Consider the following 17,274-nt stretch of genomic DNA (forward strand, 5'->3'; position numbering starts at 1 on the left):
AACATCTTTGAAACCGTTGAGAGGCTTGTTACGTTGAATCCTTTTTTCCAAAATCAAAGTTTGTAGTTTTCACCGAAAGGAACAAATATGCCCCCAACCAGCAGCTTCATATCACTCAATCTTAATCTCATGCCAAACAAAACTAGCCATCGCGGTTCCAACATGCTACATTCGAGAGTAATATCGATACGAGCGAAGAGAACATAAATTCTAATGGTAAATCGGTTATAAATCACCAGCCTCCATCTCTTTTCTGGTTTTTAAAACTGACCAGAAGTTATAACTCTTGTGTCCCTTGAACTCCATGCCAAGGAGTGTTCTCATATTACTTGCTTTTGTTCCATCCTCGAACTCCATACCATACAATTATATCCCACCCATCTCACATAACTTGCTGTTACCTATCATTCTTTATTCTTCGTTATTCAAAGCTGGGAAACAACAAAAATTGGACGACCACAGTATACACGCGAATTTTATACATAGGCGAGGAAAAGGCAGTAGGTTTGAATCCAACACTTATTTATTTCGTTTTCATCACTGACAGGTTAACAATATGTATCGGGTGTCCCAAATTAGATGTCTAGTGAGGGGTTTCAGAATCCCTTTGAGCTTGAAAAAAATGAATGGCACATTCTCGAGCTCGATTTTTGAGTGAATTAATTTGGCGACAACCATTGTTTCCAAGCTTTAAGAGAAAATTGGAGAATGGAGTGAAATGAAAAATTCTCACAACTTCTTTGATACTGGTGCCATAAATATGAAATGGTTACATTCTACAAGCACTTTTCTGGTCAAATTTATTGGCGTAATCATTTATTTTTTATTGCAATTGGTTTTGAAGTTATAACACAAATTAGTGTTTTTTTTAATGTAAATTATAATTAGGTCTACAACTTTGGTTCCGCCTTTTTTTTTCCGAACTTCGAAGCTTTATTGTAAATAACTGGCTATACATTTATGATTCAAAGTATTGTCCATCGCTGGTCACTACTTTCTCCCATCTTTCGGGCAGCGTATGAATCCCGCGTTGAAAAAACTTCAAATTTTTTTTACTTGTTCAGGCCATGTACTATTGATCGAAACAAGTGATTGTCCGAAGGAGCAACGTCTAGAGAATACGGCGGGTGGGGGTAGGACTTGCCATTTCAACGTTTCCAAGTATGTCTTGACCACTTTCGCAAAATGGGGTCGAGCATTGTCATGCTGAAAAATCACTTCATCATGTCTCTCGTTGTATTGCGGCCGGTTTTAACAACTCATAATACACTAGGCCGAGCTGGTCCCACCAAATACTGATCATGGCCTTGGAACCGTGAAAATTCGGTTTGGTCGACGACGTAAAAGCATGGCCGGAATATTCCTATGATTTTTCTGCTTTTGGGATTATCGTAATGGATCCATTTTTCGTCTCCAGTCACAATGCGATGCAGAAATCCCTTTCGTCTTTGCCTTGGAAGCAGCTGTTCACAAGCAAACAAACGCCGTTCAATATATCTCGGCTTCAACTCGTTGGGCATCCAATTCCCTTGTTTCTGAATCATTTCCATGACTTTCAGGCGTTTGACACGAGTCTTGATCAAGTAATACCTCCAATTCAGCATCTTCCAGAAGCTTCTCTCTTCCATCGCCATGCTGGCCTTCGACGTCATAATCACCTCACCGTTCCTGAAGCGTTGAAACCACACTCGAAAGGTTCTTTCACTAATAGCGGCCTCACCATAAGTATTTGAGAGGATTCGATGAGCCTCAGCCACAAATTTCTTCATTTTAAAGCAGAAAATTAAAACCTCCCGCAAATGGCGAGAATTAGGCTCGAAAGCTGACATGTTCAATCGAGAATAACTTCATGATGCAGAATGCAGATACAAATCGACCAATATTTCGATGATGTTATGTTTTATTGTATTGACATCTACATTATATATCAAATATATCACGCTTTTTTTCTCTTTCAAAATATATGTGATATGATATACAGGGTGGTATAGATTTTAGTGGTATAGATTTAAGTAGAATTCAATGGCATTAATTGAATTTTCTGCGAACTAATATTTCATGATATATCACTATGATTTTTTTTTCAAATGGGACACCCCGTATATTTCTACATATTTCGATAGAGCTGAAAGTCACCATTCTAAAAATATAACAGTATAAGTCCATAGACGTTAGGTCAGGCGACCTTGCTGGCCACCTGTTGGGACATCGAAAATGATTACAGAAAAATATCAAATATGCTAATTTTTGGAATGGTAATTTTCAGCTCTATCGACATTTCATAGTGATATCTCATGAAATATGAGTTTGCGGAAAAATCAATTAGAGTCATTGAATTCTACGTAAAAAGTTGCCTAAAGAATGTTTTTACAGAAATGAAAAATTTTCAATAGAAGAAAAGTTACAGCAATATTTTGAAATTGGACATTTTCGAATAACACCCTGTTAATATGTAACAGACAACAGTGATAGCTGTGGAGTTGCAGTTTCCGCCAATGAGATTTTCATGAAAATTGGCCCTCATCAGACATCAGTTCCGTCTTTCTAATATGAAAAAGAACATTCAAAAGTGTCTACTTTGGCCCACCCTGCACAACCATTTTTGAAAGTGCAAGCGCTCAAAAGCTCTCGATGTTTCCTACGTTAGTGCTTTCCTCATTTTTTTTTACTTGCGTTTCGAAGGTATTACTTTCCACACGCATTGACGTTTGGAAAGTAGTACTTTTCCACATACAAATATTAAAGAGTCGGATCAATCATAAAATTTTGGCATGTCTCTATGCGCCAATCATAAAATTCAAACGTTTCTCTATGCAGCTGAGCGCACAAAAATATAATTTCTTATATTATAACGTTAGTCGTTGTCAAGAGGAAAACTCTTCCTGAAAGTGTTTTAATTACGCTAGTAGGAAAAATTTTGTTCCTAACTCATGAGGAAAGTGCATTTTCCGCACTCATCAGCTGTCTCTTGCGGAAAAATATCACTTTCCACACTTGTTAGGAAAATAACTATTTCAAACTTGATCACCATGTATCTCCGATAAACAGCGAAAGATGCAGCAAGTTTTATTCACATTTTTTTTCAAATTCCACAAATACACCGTTGGTGCAGTTTGTTAACTAATAGTTAAATCATCCGGTATACGTTAAGGAGATCATTCTTTCGCGCCGTTTTTGTCCAAGGAATTTATACCACTTTCATTGGCCTTTAGGAGGTCTTCCGAAACGATTGATCACCTGTTTCTCGAACATTATATACAGTCGGTTGAGAACAGGTATGAAGTGGCCGGAAAAGGAAGCGCAACGGTCTTTCCTTAGCCCCTTTTTACCATTGCACCTCGCATATTATTTAAAAATGGGAATTATACCGATCAAATGGGTAGTTTGAGCTAGTTGCTTGTTGAGTGAGTTCATCCGAAAAGGGTATATCGAGGTGTTGACATTCGTACTGAAGCAGATGAAGGACTCAAGTTCGTTTTGGAATTTTTAGTGATTTGTGGAAAGTTGCCAGTTTTTAATGCTATGAATCTAAGGTAATCATTTTTTATATAACGATCAACAAAGTTTTCTTGCTCAGATAATGATACAAGTATATTTCGAAGTAAATCGATTAATTTATGACGTAATTTTTTGTGTAACTAGAGTTGATTCATGGGGGGGCTAACCCCACTTTTAAAAAGCAAAATAATTTCTTGTTTTTTTTTTCAATTGTCACTTGCAATTTTTTTTCTTCTATCGGGGGGAATTATATCCCTAATAACCCCCCTCGTTACGCCTATGATTTATCTTATGGTCCTCAGTTAAATGGTAAACCTACTAGCTTGACTCCGCTGAGGTTAAAATAATGACCTTTATTATTGTTATTATTTGAAAATTGAACTTTTTCGAAGATGAGACGATCTGGAGCATTTGTTCTGGGAGATATTTCTCTTTAAAATCTGCAAAATAATAATAATAGTTTTTTTTCTCCGATTGACAGCAAATATTGATTTTGCAGACACATATCAATCAGCAAAGTATTACTTTTCCTGCTTAGACAGCAAAGTGATTATTCTCAATGCGAATAAAACATTCAACATTTTCTGACAATCAATATTTTTGCCTCCTTCCTTATTTCTAGAGGAGTACTTGTAAGTTGCTATCACTGTCTCCATGATATAAATAGATCCGATATTTTTCCAAAACACTGTCAGATATTTCATAAGTTATCAAACTATAATCATTATGGACATATACATTTCCATAGCAACCAACCATTCCAACAATAGCGGCAGTCAATCTACTACTTTGCGGCCTAGTAAAACAAATTACTATTTATATAACGATCAACAAAGTTTTCCTGCTTAATGATACGAGTATTAATTGAAAGTAAATCGACTAATTTACAGCCTAGAATAGACACTTAGCTCATCCAAATAATTTTAATTCCAGTTCCAATAACATTGGCATTCAATTATTGAACTTTCCGAAGATAAGACAGATTGTTTTATCTTCGGACTGGATCTGACTTTCCGAAGATAAGACAGATTGTCTTATCTTCGGAAAGTTCATTTGTTAAGGGAGATATTTCGCTCTAAAATTTGCTTAATAATAATAACTATTTCTTTCAAATGGCATTAATCCAAAATCAGTTACATGAAAGTTGAATGGAAGTGTTACAACCAAAACAATTAGGTATTCTATCATCTTATAAAATCTTTGAGACTATAAGGTTCTAAATTATTAGGTGTACAACTTTGCTTCCGCCGTTTTGCAATAAATGACTGTAGCGGTAAGTGGTAGTCTAAATAAATAGATCGTAGATGTCATATAATAAGCTTAGGTATTTGTAAACATTACGCCATCGAAATATTAGTCGATTTGTGTCTGGATCATAAAGTTATTCTCAATTAAACATGACAGCTTACGAGCAAAATTCTCGTCATTTGCGGGGAATTTTAATCTTCTGCTTTGATATGAATAAATCTGCGGCTGAGGCTCATCGAATGCTCTCAAATGCCTATGGTGAGGCCGCTATTAGTGAAATAACGTGCCGAGAGTGGTTTCAACGCTTCAAGAACTGTGATTTTGACGTTGAAGACCTGCATGGCGGTGGAAGAGAGAAGGTTTTTGCATTACTTGATCCAGACTAGAGTCAAACGCCACAAGAATTGGCAGGGTCATTTGGAGTGGGAGTGACACAATAAGCCATTTCAAAACGCCTGAAATTGGGTGCCGGACGAGTTGAAGCCGAGAAATGTTGAACGGCGTTTGTTTACTTGTGAACAGCTACTTGCAAGGCGAAGACGGAAGAGATTTCTGTATCGCATCGTTACTGGAAACGAAAAATGGGTTCATAACGATAATCCCTAGCGCAGAAAGTTATGGGGATATTCCGGTCATGCTTCCACGTCGACGGCCAAACCGGTTCCAAGGTTATGCTCAGTATTTGGGAGGAACAGCTTATGAGTTGTTGAAACCGACTGAAACAATCACAGGCGAGCCATGAAAGACAAACGGCCGCAATACAACGAGAGATACGATAAAGTGATTTGACAGTATGACTACAATTGATAAATGCAAATGTTTTATATGCCATCAATGCGAGTTGTGCCATATTTGGCACATGTAATAATTAATATCAACTTTATTCGCAGAAAAGTTGAGGCGAGAATATTTTTTAACTTTTTTGGATATACAGGGGAGTATTTTGAGAGGTCCTATTACTACTGTTCATCATATCAAACTTTCTTCAAATTATATTAAGTGTTTGAAATTTATTCCAGTGACGTCATTTAGGACGTATCTCCGTAGGGAGGGCCGCTAGGAAAAACATGATGGATGGGAACTTGTCATCTTATTTTGTTATGTTCTATCTGAATCTGAGAGATTTCCCACATTTTCCCAGACACCCTGTATACGTGCATAATACCCAGGTAAAGGGTGTTTTTTTAGAGCTATAGAACTTTAAATTGCGATAAAACAACGATGGATTATTCGATTGACATGAATTTTATTTATCCGCAAGATAATCTTGTGGCATTACATTTTAAATATGATTTCTGGCATATGACCGTCACGGCTGGCTCGGATGTAGTCCAATCTGGACGTCCAATTTTCGATGACTTTTTCCAACATTTATGGCCGTATATCGGCAATAACAGGGCGAATATCGTCTTCCAAATTGTCAAGGGTTTGTGGCTTATCCGCATAGACCAATGACTTTACATAGCCCCACAGGAAGTAGTCTAGCGGTGTTAAATCACAAGATCTTGGAGGCCAATTCACAGGTCCAAAACGAAATTAGGCGGTCACCAAACGTGTCTTTCCATAAATCGATTGTGGCACAAGATGTGTGACATGTTGCTCCGTCTTGTTGGAACGACAGCTCCTGGACATCAGGGTTGTTCAATTCAGGAATGAAAAAGTTAGTAATCATGGCTCTATACCGATCACCATTGACTGTTACGTTCTGGACATCATCGTTTTTGAAGAAATACGGACCAATGATTCCACCAGCCCATAAAGCGCACCAAACAGTCAGTTTTTCTGGATGTAACGGTGTTTCGACATACACTTGAGGATTAGCTTCACTCCAAATACGGCACTTTTGTCTGTTGACGTAGCCATTCAACCAGAAGTGCGCTTTATCGCTAAACAAAATAAAATGGACGTAGTGCGCGATACGTATTCCGCACAGAACCATTATATTCGTAATAAAATTGCACTATTTGCAAGCGTTGTTCATGCGTGAGTCTATTCATGATGAATTGCCAAACCAAACTGAGAATAAATCACTTGACAACTGTTAAATCGGTCGCCATCTTGAACAGTAATGCCAACTTAAAGTTATATACCTCGAAAAAAAACACCCGTTATAAGAAAATAAAAATGTCCTGGTAAGGGTTCAACTGAAATCATTTGAAATACTGCATTGATTCTCCCAATTGAGAATCGAGTCAATTGATTCTTCAAGCTATTCGAGTGGTTCAAATGAATAAACAAGCATATATCCATTAACATCATTCTTCCTCATTCATCTATCGACTTCGAAACCATTTACAAGTGATATTCAAAGGAAAGTCATAAACACTTCCATCTATTGGAAAAAAAAATCAGAATCGAATTGCGTGTTTCGCATTTATACTGTCATAATGGAGATATTCAACGCGTCTCGTTGAAGTAAAGGATCGTTACAACAAAAGCAGATTTTTTTACATCCGTTTAAGGAAACGTGCCCCATCGGCGTTTCCTTGGTGCATTACTGCGCTAAGACAGATCTGTACTCTGGTAAATTGTGAGGGGTACTAATATAATATTAATTCTTGAAGTGATGTTGTCAATACAACTAGTATTATCTAAATGTTCTTTGTATCGAACTCAGAGTAATAAACATAGATAGAGCGAGCATATGTCATTTTCAGTAAGCAAATTTCGTCCCCAACATGAACTTTCAAATTTGACATGAAGCGCGCGGAAATGAAAACATATCAGTGATACGATATTTCACTCAATTCGCAAGTTTATCCACAAAGAACGCACTTCTTATGTCTCATAGTGAATCAATGTTTCATATTAACTCAAAATATATTGAAATAAGTACCTAAATATATCAGAAATTCCGAAAACAAACTTCAAGCGCTTCAAACGACGTGAAACAACCGATGACATTAGGAGAGCAAAAGTTGCCAAACCTTGGATTTCAGCAACTAGATACAGAAAATAATAAATATTCTGCTCATTAGAAATTCGACAATTAGGAAAAATATCGGATTCTAAATATTCAAATTTTGTATTTAATCGGGAATCACTCAAACAAATATATTTCATTCAATATAATATCACAATCTGACAACGTAATCTAACCATGTTGAGGACATGTAAAAATTTCTTATACTCCCTATAGATATCTATGTTTATTATCTACTCTATGGTATCGAAAAAAAATACTACTTTGATTCGTTTGTCCATATTTCATATTAATATCAGACTATATATTATCTATACCTATCCATATTAAAAAAAAAAATTTTTGCTGTGCCTATGTACCAAGTAATTTTAGTTTATCATTTTTATTTAGACCTCGTAATGTTCTAGGACAATGATACAATATACTTGATTTTTTCCGAATTTTTGTGTTCAAATTAATTGATGATTGATTTCAAAATCATTCTCCTAGCTTGAGAATTTGATTCTCTATTTCCAAACTAGAAAAATCGATTGAATATACAAAGAACCATATCTTAAGAAATTTTACTACTTGAATAGAGGGTTGTGTAAAACTGAGATATTCCCGCATGATTTTGTTCTATAAGGTATGGCAGAATGAAGGGATTTGCCACAGAATTATAGAATAGTGATTTATAATATACGTATGTGCAAAACGAGTCTTTTGTACGAGTTTTATACATTATTTTCTCTAATTCTTATATGGTTTAGTGAATTTTTCAAATGTGGGTGGGCAGAACAGTTTTCCCTATCACAAAATTTTCGATACGTAGGAATCAGTACCTAATAAGTAATGAAGATATTGAGATCTGTTAGTCGCTTGCTAGAACGTTGAAGTCTCCGGGTGAATTGGAATTCTGTGCTATTTTAAAAATCATAGATAGTGCGATCGCTTCCTAAAAAGCTGCTCTAGTTACGCTTAACGGTGCAAATTTACTCTGTTATAGAATAATAATAATAATAATAATACCCACTCGTGGTTCTTTCACTTACCTAAGTGGCCCAGTGAGAGAAAAACTACCAAAAATACCATGGTAGCGGAACAGAAATTACTAAGAATGCGAAATAGATTGTAGAATGGTGAAAAGTTGTTTTTCAGGTTAATACTGGACTTTTTTGTTTGTCAACCTGTTCCAAGAGTTGAAATTGGTTCCATTGGTTTTTCAGATCTCCATATTTGTCTATAAGTATGTTACTCAAGTTTTTTTTTACATACCTCCATATTTGAAACAAAATTATAAAGAGTGTTTCCCAATAGGAGATTTCATTTTTATTGAGAAACGAGTATATTTCAAGAGAAATAATGGACGTTCATTTCATCGCAAAGAAAAATGTAACGATCAAAATCGATATCAGCCAAATGTCCGCCATTGTTATGGTTGCAGCACCATATACTTTTAATGAAATTTTCAATGTCCAATTCCAACATTTGCGGATGTACCTATGTCCCCGATAACTTCACGAATTTCATCTTAAAGGTCTTGAATCGATTTTGGATCATTGACATTAGAAATAAATGTCTCCCAGATCACTATCATTCAATTCCCAACCTGAAAAATCATCAATCACAGCTCGGTAACTCAATCCATTCACCGTAACAGTTGCATTAGCTTCATTATTGAATAAGTAAGGTCCAATCACACCACCAGCCCAAAAACTGCATCAGTGACACCCTAAGAATGGATAGGCTTTTCAACTATTATTTTTGGTTTTTCAGAGCCTCAAATGCATCAATTCTGCTTGTTAACTAACTTATAATACTACGTATTTGCAGAATCTGAAATGAAAAAGGTTTTTTCGGAACAAATTTTTTCTGCAGAAATATCCAAAAAAAAAGTCCTCGTCGCCACAATTTTTCTCATAAGAATCCCATTAACTCATGAACTATTAAGTTTTTATCCATGGTATGACATATTTCTGAAATTGGCATCAAAAAAGCTATCTAATGATGCAATAATATACTGGGTGATCAAAGAAACTTATACTGGGCGTTCCATTTGAAATGAGAAAGTAGTAGTCTGTTTCTGTAGAGATCTCAAAATATTTCGGGAAGAAAGATCATTGTTTCAAACACCAACATTCAAATTTCCAGCTCAAAATTATGATTAAATATATTATAATTAATTTAATAAATAAAATGACCGATACTTGGTACTGAATGAAGAAAACACAAAAAGAAAAAGAAGTACAATTTCAAATATGTAATAATATCATAACAATTATCTACCTGGTTAATGTATCAGCAAAAATGCCATCAACATAACCATTGTCAAACAGAAGACTTCCACGATATTACGTAAGAATAATAATCGAAAGTAACCCAAGGAGAATGCATGTCATCAAGGGAGAGTAGAGATATACCGGTTACACCCTTGTTAGGGATCATCAGTACCGTATAACTCAACCCAAGATGACAAACAAACGAACGAATTGAACGATGACATGCATTCTCCTTGGGTTACTTTCGATTATGATTCCTACGTAATATCGTAGAAATCTTCTGTTTGACAATGGTTATGTTGATGGAATTTTTGCTGATACATTAACCAAATAGATAATTAATATAGTATTACATACTTGAAATTGTACTTCTTTTTCTTTTTGTATTTTCGTATAATTAATTTTCCATGAATGTCTAATAGGCCATCGCGGTGAATGACCCTGTATATCTAACTATACATAGAATGATTCCTGAATGTCACCTCATGTTTACGGCTCATATATGCAATTCTTTCCGAACGATATGATACAGCCGGGGAATATCTCGAAGATAGAGATTTGCCCTCCCACAACGTGGATAGGATTGGAGTCTTGGATAAGGAGTTGGCGTTTTTACACATCACGTTTTCAATTATTCTTATCCGGTATATGCGACTGTTATTGCCCAGGATCGGAGGATGGTGAATGCGAATTATTCGGGATCGCATGTCTCCATGGAAATTATTTCACTCTATATGGATGGAGACATCTTCGAAACCGTTCTGATGAGAAACCTGTGTGCTTTTTCGATTTTAATTACTTATCTGTTTCAGTATAACAATGTATAACGGTGTTGGTTCAATAATGAAAAAATGATGATGAGACATAGCTTACATAATACGAATGGTTCTTTTGAATTGCACAAGCTTTGAGATTTTGAGGTATCACATAATACTAGTGATGTCGGGATAGAATGCATTCCATTTAAAATTCAAGATAAGAGTCATCTCGATCTAGATATATTTGTTATCTGTTTCAATGCGATAGTTCTATCGAACATTTAGAGAAGTTCGAGAAGCCTATTGTGAGCTGATAACAGAGCTTTATATCGCAAGATTAGATTTAGATTCAGATTTGATTAAGGAGGTTCCGTTTCACTGTGACCTCATGGTCTATTGTGCCCCCCATCAGAGCTTTTCTCTCCATAACGTGATCTACAGCTCGCCTTCCAATTCCAGAGTTCCAAAGAACTCCAAAATCTGGAATGGCTTCAAGGAGGCTGGTTCCTCACTTCTACAAGTTTCGTGTCCAAAGCAGGTTTTGCGTTGGCTAGCGATGGCGAGGCATTCCGTCACCAGGTGATCCGGAGTTTCTTTTTCCTCCCCACAGAATCTGCACTCGTTATTTTCTGCTATACCCATCCTCATGAGGTGTTTCTTATGACATCACAAACCTGTGGGGAATCCAGTGAGGAGATGAAGTATTTTCTTGCTGAGATCCAGATACTTCTTGGATCTCGCAGTTTCAAAGTTTCGAAGAAACTTTTTGAAATGATCCAAGCCAGGAAGATTCCGCCACAGTGCTTCTCTTTCAGTTTTCCCTTCTCCTGAAACTCTTTCTTCTATGTATATTAGCATATACCACTGAAAGGTTCCGGGCCAATGAAAGGGGTTTATGTTCCTTTGCTGGAAAGAAGTTGGCCTCTTCATTCCCTAGTAGCCGGGAACCCAGACTAAGAAGACCTTGTTATTTTTGCCTAATTCATTGAGTTTTCTTCGGCACACCAATACCATCTTAGAATAGATGATATGTGAGCTAAGTTCTTTGATTGCAGCTTGACTATCAGAATATATCGCTATGCCACATTTTTAATAGTATCTTGCTACGTTTATTTCTGCACATATTTCTATTGCAAATATCTATGCCTGAAAGACATTAAGACAGCGGCCTGACAAGAATGAGCATTTGGTGCCAGTACCGAATATTCCAGCGCCAGTCTCAGAAGTGGTTTTAGAACCATTTGTATTTTGGGACGTATATGGTATATTTTTCATTGACTATATTGACAAAGGTGAAACCGTTAACCGTGAATATTACATAACGTTATTGGATTGATTGAGTGCAGAAATGAGGAGATACTTTCCAAATGCAGAATGAAAAGATTTTCTTTCACCAAGACCATCTTGTCACAAATCGATGAAATCATACTCAAATTGATAGAATTGCGCTTCCATCTGTTTTGCCACCCAGCTCATTCTCCAGAATTGGCTCCCAATGATTACTGCTGTTTTGCAGACCTCAAAAAAATACTCCAGGAAAAGACATTTGGTCCTAATGAAGAAGTGATTGCCAAGGTTGAATCTTTCTACAGAAAAGGTATTAATAAATTAGAAGGGCATTTGAGTACATGTATCAATCTTGCGAGGTGACTATGTTGACGAACAAAGTCGAATTGTTAAGGTTACTATTTAGACCTTTAACAGATCCTTGTGGTACACCTGTTTCTTGTTGTTGACGTCATTCCTTGTATGTTGTACTCTGAAAGGGTACGAATACTTTATTTTCGCCAGCTTTGAGTGGAATTTTTCTTGCATTCGACGGTATTTCGACATGGACATCTTCAGAAACAATGATATTAAGTTTTTAACAAAATTCCCAGACAATCGTATGGTTACTTCCTTGAGGACGATTGGTACACTGGTTGGTACCAAAGTTAATATCCTCATATCTTATTAACCAACAACCTTCCATCATCCATAGGAAAACTTTCAGATACGAAATTTCTTGCTTCATAATTGCCGCAGTTCTTAACAATATTTAATGAGGAAGTATCCCGTTGGTTCATCTAGTTTTTTAATCACAGACAATGAACAGATCCAGCGAATGGAAAGCGCATCTGTTCCTCCCGTCTGTACGGTTATAACCGAGATAAAAATAGACCAGGGAGCAATTGATCGTAAATAATCTAGTCTTCATATAGACATTAAACGTCAATAATATGAACGGACAGACAGACTTGAGGTCGTAATAACGGCCGGTTATAATGGGTACCAGTTACACGTATACCCGCCGCCATTACCCCGCAACTTTGAGATTCGTATAATTTATAGGACGAATATAATGCGATATATGGAGGGATTTGATGACCCTTCTGGTATAAGGAGGTCTGGATACTAAATCAGGAGATTAAGTTTCATCTCGTGTCTTGTACGAGTACTATATGCGGTTGAGTACTCTTTCTGTGGTGGTTTTACTCGGATTGAATGAACGATAAAATTTAAGGAGATTGTTCTGAGAATTAATCGATAACATCAGTACACAGTACGATTTGAAGAGTTTTCTCTATATGTAGTTCAAATCTTATTCACTTGATGATAGTATAATAGAATGAAATGGATGTCGAAGCGGAGTTGAACAAGAATAACAAGAACACATGTTACGTGGATAAGAGTGGTGTTCAACCTTATGTGTATATTAGTTATTTTCTGTGAACTGGAAAAACTTCAAATTTGATTCTAAGAACTCACAAAGAGAGTTCTGGATAGTATATTGAAGGGTGTTTTTTTTCGAGGTATATAACTTTAAGTTGGCATTACTGTTCAATATGGCGACCGATTTAACAGCTGTTAAGTGAATTATTTTCAGTTTGGTTTGGTAATTCAGCATAAATAGACTTCAGCCTGAACAACGCTTGCAAATAGTGTAATTTTATTTCGAAAATAATTGTTCTGTATGGAATACGTATCGCGCACTACGTCCATTTTAGCGATGAAGCGCACTTCTGGTTGAATGACTACGTCAACAAACAAAACTGCCGCATTTGGAGTGAAGCTAATCCTAGTGTATGTCGAAACACCGTTACATCCAGAAAAACTGACTGTTTGGTGCGCTTTATGGGTTGATGGAATCATTGTTCCGTACTTCTTCAAAAACGATGATGGCCAGAACGTTACAGTCAATGGTGATCGGTATAGAGCCATGATTACTAACTTTTTCATTCCTGAATTGAACAACCATGATGTCCAGGAGCTGTGGTTCCAACAAGACGGCGCAACATGTCACACAGCTCGTGCCACCATCGATTTATTGAAAGACACGTTTGGTGACCGCCTAATTTCACGTTTTGGACCTTTGAATTGGCTTCCAAGATCTTGTGATTCAACACCGCTAGACTACTTTCTGTGGAGCTATGTAAAGTCATTGGTCTATGCGGATTAGCCACAAACCCTTGACCATTTGGAAGACAACATTCGCCGTGTTATTGCCGATATACGGCCACAAATGTTGGAAAAAGTCATCGAAAATTGGACGTCCAGATTGGACTACATCCGAGACAGCCATGGCGGTCATATGCCAGAAATCATATTTAAAATGTAATGCCACAAGATTATCTTGCGGATATATAAAATTCATGTCAATTGAATAATCCATCGTTGTTTAATTGCAATTTAAAATTCTATAGCTCTAAAAAAACACCCTTCACAAAGCTTACACTAAGCAACTCCTGCAAAAACACTCTTCAACTGAATTCATCATGAATTTTCTGCCAAAAGGTTGAGGACACCATCAGAGGCCACATTTTATAACTAACCATGCATTCGATGTGTTTAACTGTTTATCCTTGGCAATCGTTAATAGAGTGTCTGTGAATTCTTCTGAAACTATTTGCAATTTCTTGTGGATATTGAATTTTTTATCTCCCTTTCTTTTTCTCTCTCTCTCTCGCTCTTGAAACTGCTTTTTTTCAAACATATATATTTTATGTATTGTTCTTGATTTATAGACTTTGCCTCAACTCTCAACTTATGTAGAATAATAATAATAATGATACCTATTTTATGTGCACTAAAATAATGCTTGTTACTGTGACTGTTGCTTCTGCCACTCTTCCTCTTGATTTATCCATCAATTATAACACACATATCCAGCGATAATAAGCAAAACCCAACAGCTCACACTGAACTTTAGAGCTTAAGATAACGGCATCTAAACATAGCATCGCTTGACTTTTATTTTTTCGTTTACGTGGGTGATTGCAGCGTGTCACTCCCAAACGAGGAAATAAATATCTGCATAGACGTCTTCCCCAGCTCTCTGCGATTCCACGCTTCCCACCGATGGCCCTCAGTCACGAAATCGTGTGACTGAGGTCACATCAAATGCATATTTCATTCAAACTCAATCGAACCGTGGTTTCCGCGGATGTGGTACTGACGAGGTGGATGTTTTATTCATCTATTCCAGCTTGGTAAGGTGCACACAAGGTCCACTAATTAATGAACACATGCTGTGGCGGCAGATTTTCGAGAATATTCACGTCGAAATCTGGTTTCTACAAGATATAGGCGTTGTGGAGGATATTTATTGGATAATCCTGTATTTGTTTATCGGCGATTTATTTCGGATTGCCATCAGATATAATGGCATGGAACGAGTTCGTTATTCATTTTTGATGGGATTATGTTGTGTGTATCAGCTGGGAAATTAGATATTCAGGTGTAGGATATTGGAATGGTGGAGCATTCTAGGCTGGCGCCACTGTCGTCGTTTCTCAATGCGAAGAGTGTGACGGCAGATCGCGTAATTTGATTATTATGTGATCCAGTTATTCACGGCAAGGATATTACCAAACAAGTGTTTGATTTCAGTTTCGCATAATAAAATTTATATCTTTGAAATTTCAAAGGATTTTTAGCTTCACTGAATATAATATGTAATAATAATAATAATAAATCAGTTTATTGTTGTAAATGTGCGTTGTAAATGCGTAAAACTTCTTGGAAGATGGTATACTATTTATGTATTGAGAATAAAAAAAATAAACAAGCGATTTTGATGCTAAATATTTTTACTGCTTTTCAAAATAATCGTCTTCAAGATCTATACACTTTTGCGTACGGTTGAACCATCATTCGAAATCCTTTTTCCAGTTAGAAGATGGTAGTTCTAAAACATGCGTTTTAAAGGCCTCAACCGGGCGATGGAAATCGTTATCCACGAAGTTTATTTTTAATTTCTGGGAAGAGGAAGAAGTCATTCAGTGCCAAATCGGGGCTCTAAGACGGATAACCCAATAATTTGATTTTTTGTGTGTCCAAATTCGTTGCATCATGTGTCATCATGTGCGTGAGCTCGCATTATCATGATGCAAGATCATTCGTGGTTTTTGGATTAGTTTCAATCATTGAAACATTGTATTGTTATTTTTAAGAAATTTCGAAATAAATATTCTATTATTATTTTTATTTTCAGAGCACTCTTCAGCCTGGTGTGATACAACCTAGAATGGCCCAACTGGAAACACTAGAAGCGAAGGTAGGTGCATTTCATTCTATCGAATTAAGCGAATATCTAGATATTCAAGGTCATCGAAGAACAGAGGTCATTTCGATTAAGAAGAATATTTTTCTGCAAAATATATTTTATAGTTCTTTTATGTTCTATCGGAGTGAATATGATGAAAAGGAAAAGAAATAACATGAGGTCAGCGGTCAAGCCAAATGTTCCTAGTTTTTTACTAAGAAAAACGAAAAACAAAATGTACTTCAAGGTCACATTGAATGTCTAAATTCGATGCCCTCTTGAAGACTTGAGAAACTTTCATCTGAAACATATTCTGACTCATACTCTCCCCGCGAAGTTATTTCAGTGAATCTTTTTAAATGGGTTACCCTGTATACGTTAATCACATGAGGATCTTATATCGTACCCTGCGGAGCAACATATCAAGGAAATAAAAAAAATAATTACAGAAAAGTTGGAATGCAAGGTCGTATAGAGTAGGAACTTACTTCAAAATTATGATTTCTTAAATATCAACTAATGTGACAGTTTTTGGGAAAGTTCATCGAATGTTGAATGATGGAATAGTTATTTTCTTATTAAACGTTCATCAGCTTCAACACAGAATTGATTACATACAGGGTGTTCCTAAATTGGAGGTACAAACAAAAATAACAGATTCTTCTGGTGATTTTAAGAAAAAAAAGTCCTACAAATATGGATCTGCAAGTGCTTCGTGTTCGAGATACAGGGTTTCAATGTTTCAAAGTTAGATATTTTTTTGAAATTTTTTTTCTGATAGCATCTTTGCTTCAGAAAATATTCCACTCAAATTTGGCGTAAATATACCAATTTAAAGTTTTCATCATGTGATATGCTGATTTTGAATGCAAATCTACAGGGTGATATTTTTTCTGAAACATTGTTCGCTTCTTTCCTCCATGACTTTTTGTTGGACCACTGGTAATTTAGAAAATATAAAAAAAATTGATCCAGTACTACACTTTTTGGTGTCTTATTGTTTTGTTGTACCTGCTTCCGATTTTGAGAAAAAATTTCAAATGATTCTTTAGTAATCCTCAGGAA

General features: G+C 36.2%; 1 protein-coding gene across 4 annotated transcripts in view; it reads left to right on the top strand.

Annotated features, from left to right (window-relative positions):
• The window catches only part of LOC123680482, a 129,571-nt gene that overhangs the window by 83,066 nt on the left and 29,231 nt on the right, over positions 1 to 17,274 (top strand). For all 4 annotated transcript variants that reach the window (XM_045618406.1, XM_045618403.1, XM_045618402.1 and 1 more), the window contains one exon: positions 16,159 to 16,221. In XM_045618406.1, coding sequence (XP_045474362.1) covers positions 16,159 to 16,221 — 63 coding nt within the window. The remainder of the gene's footprint in view (positions 1 to 16,158; positions 16,222 to 17,274) is intronic.

This window comes from Harmonia axyridis, chromosome 5 (assembly GCF_914767665.1).
Source record: "Harmonia axyridis chromosome 5, icHarAxyr1.1, whole genome shotgun sequence".
Taxonomy (NCBI): Eukaryota; Metazoa; Arthropoda; class Insecta; order Coleoptera; family Coccinellidae; genus Harmonia; species Harmonia axyridis.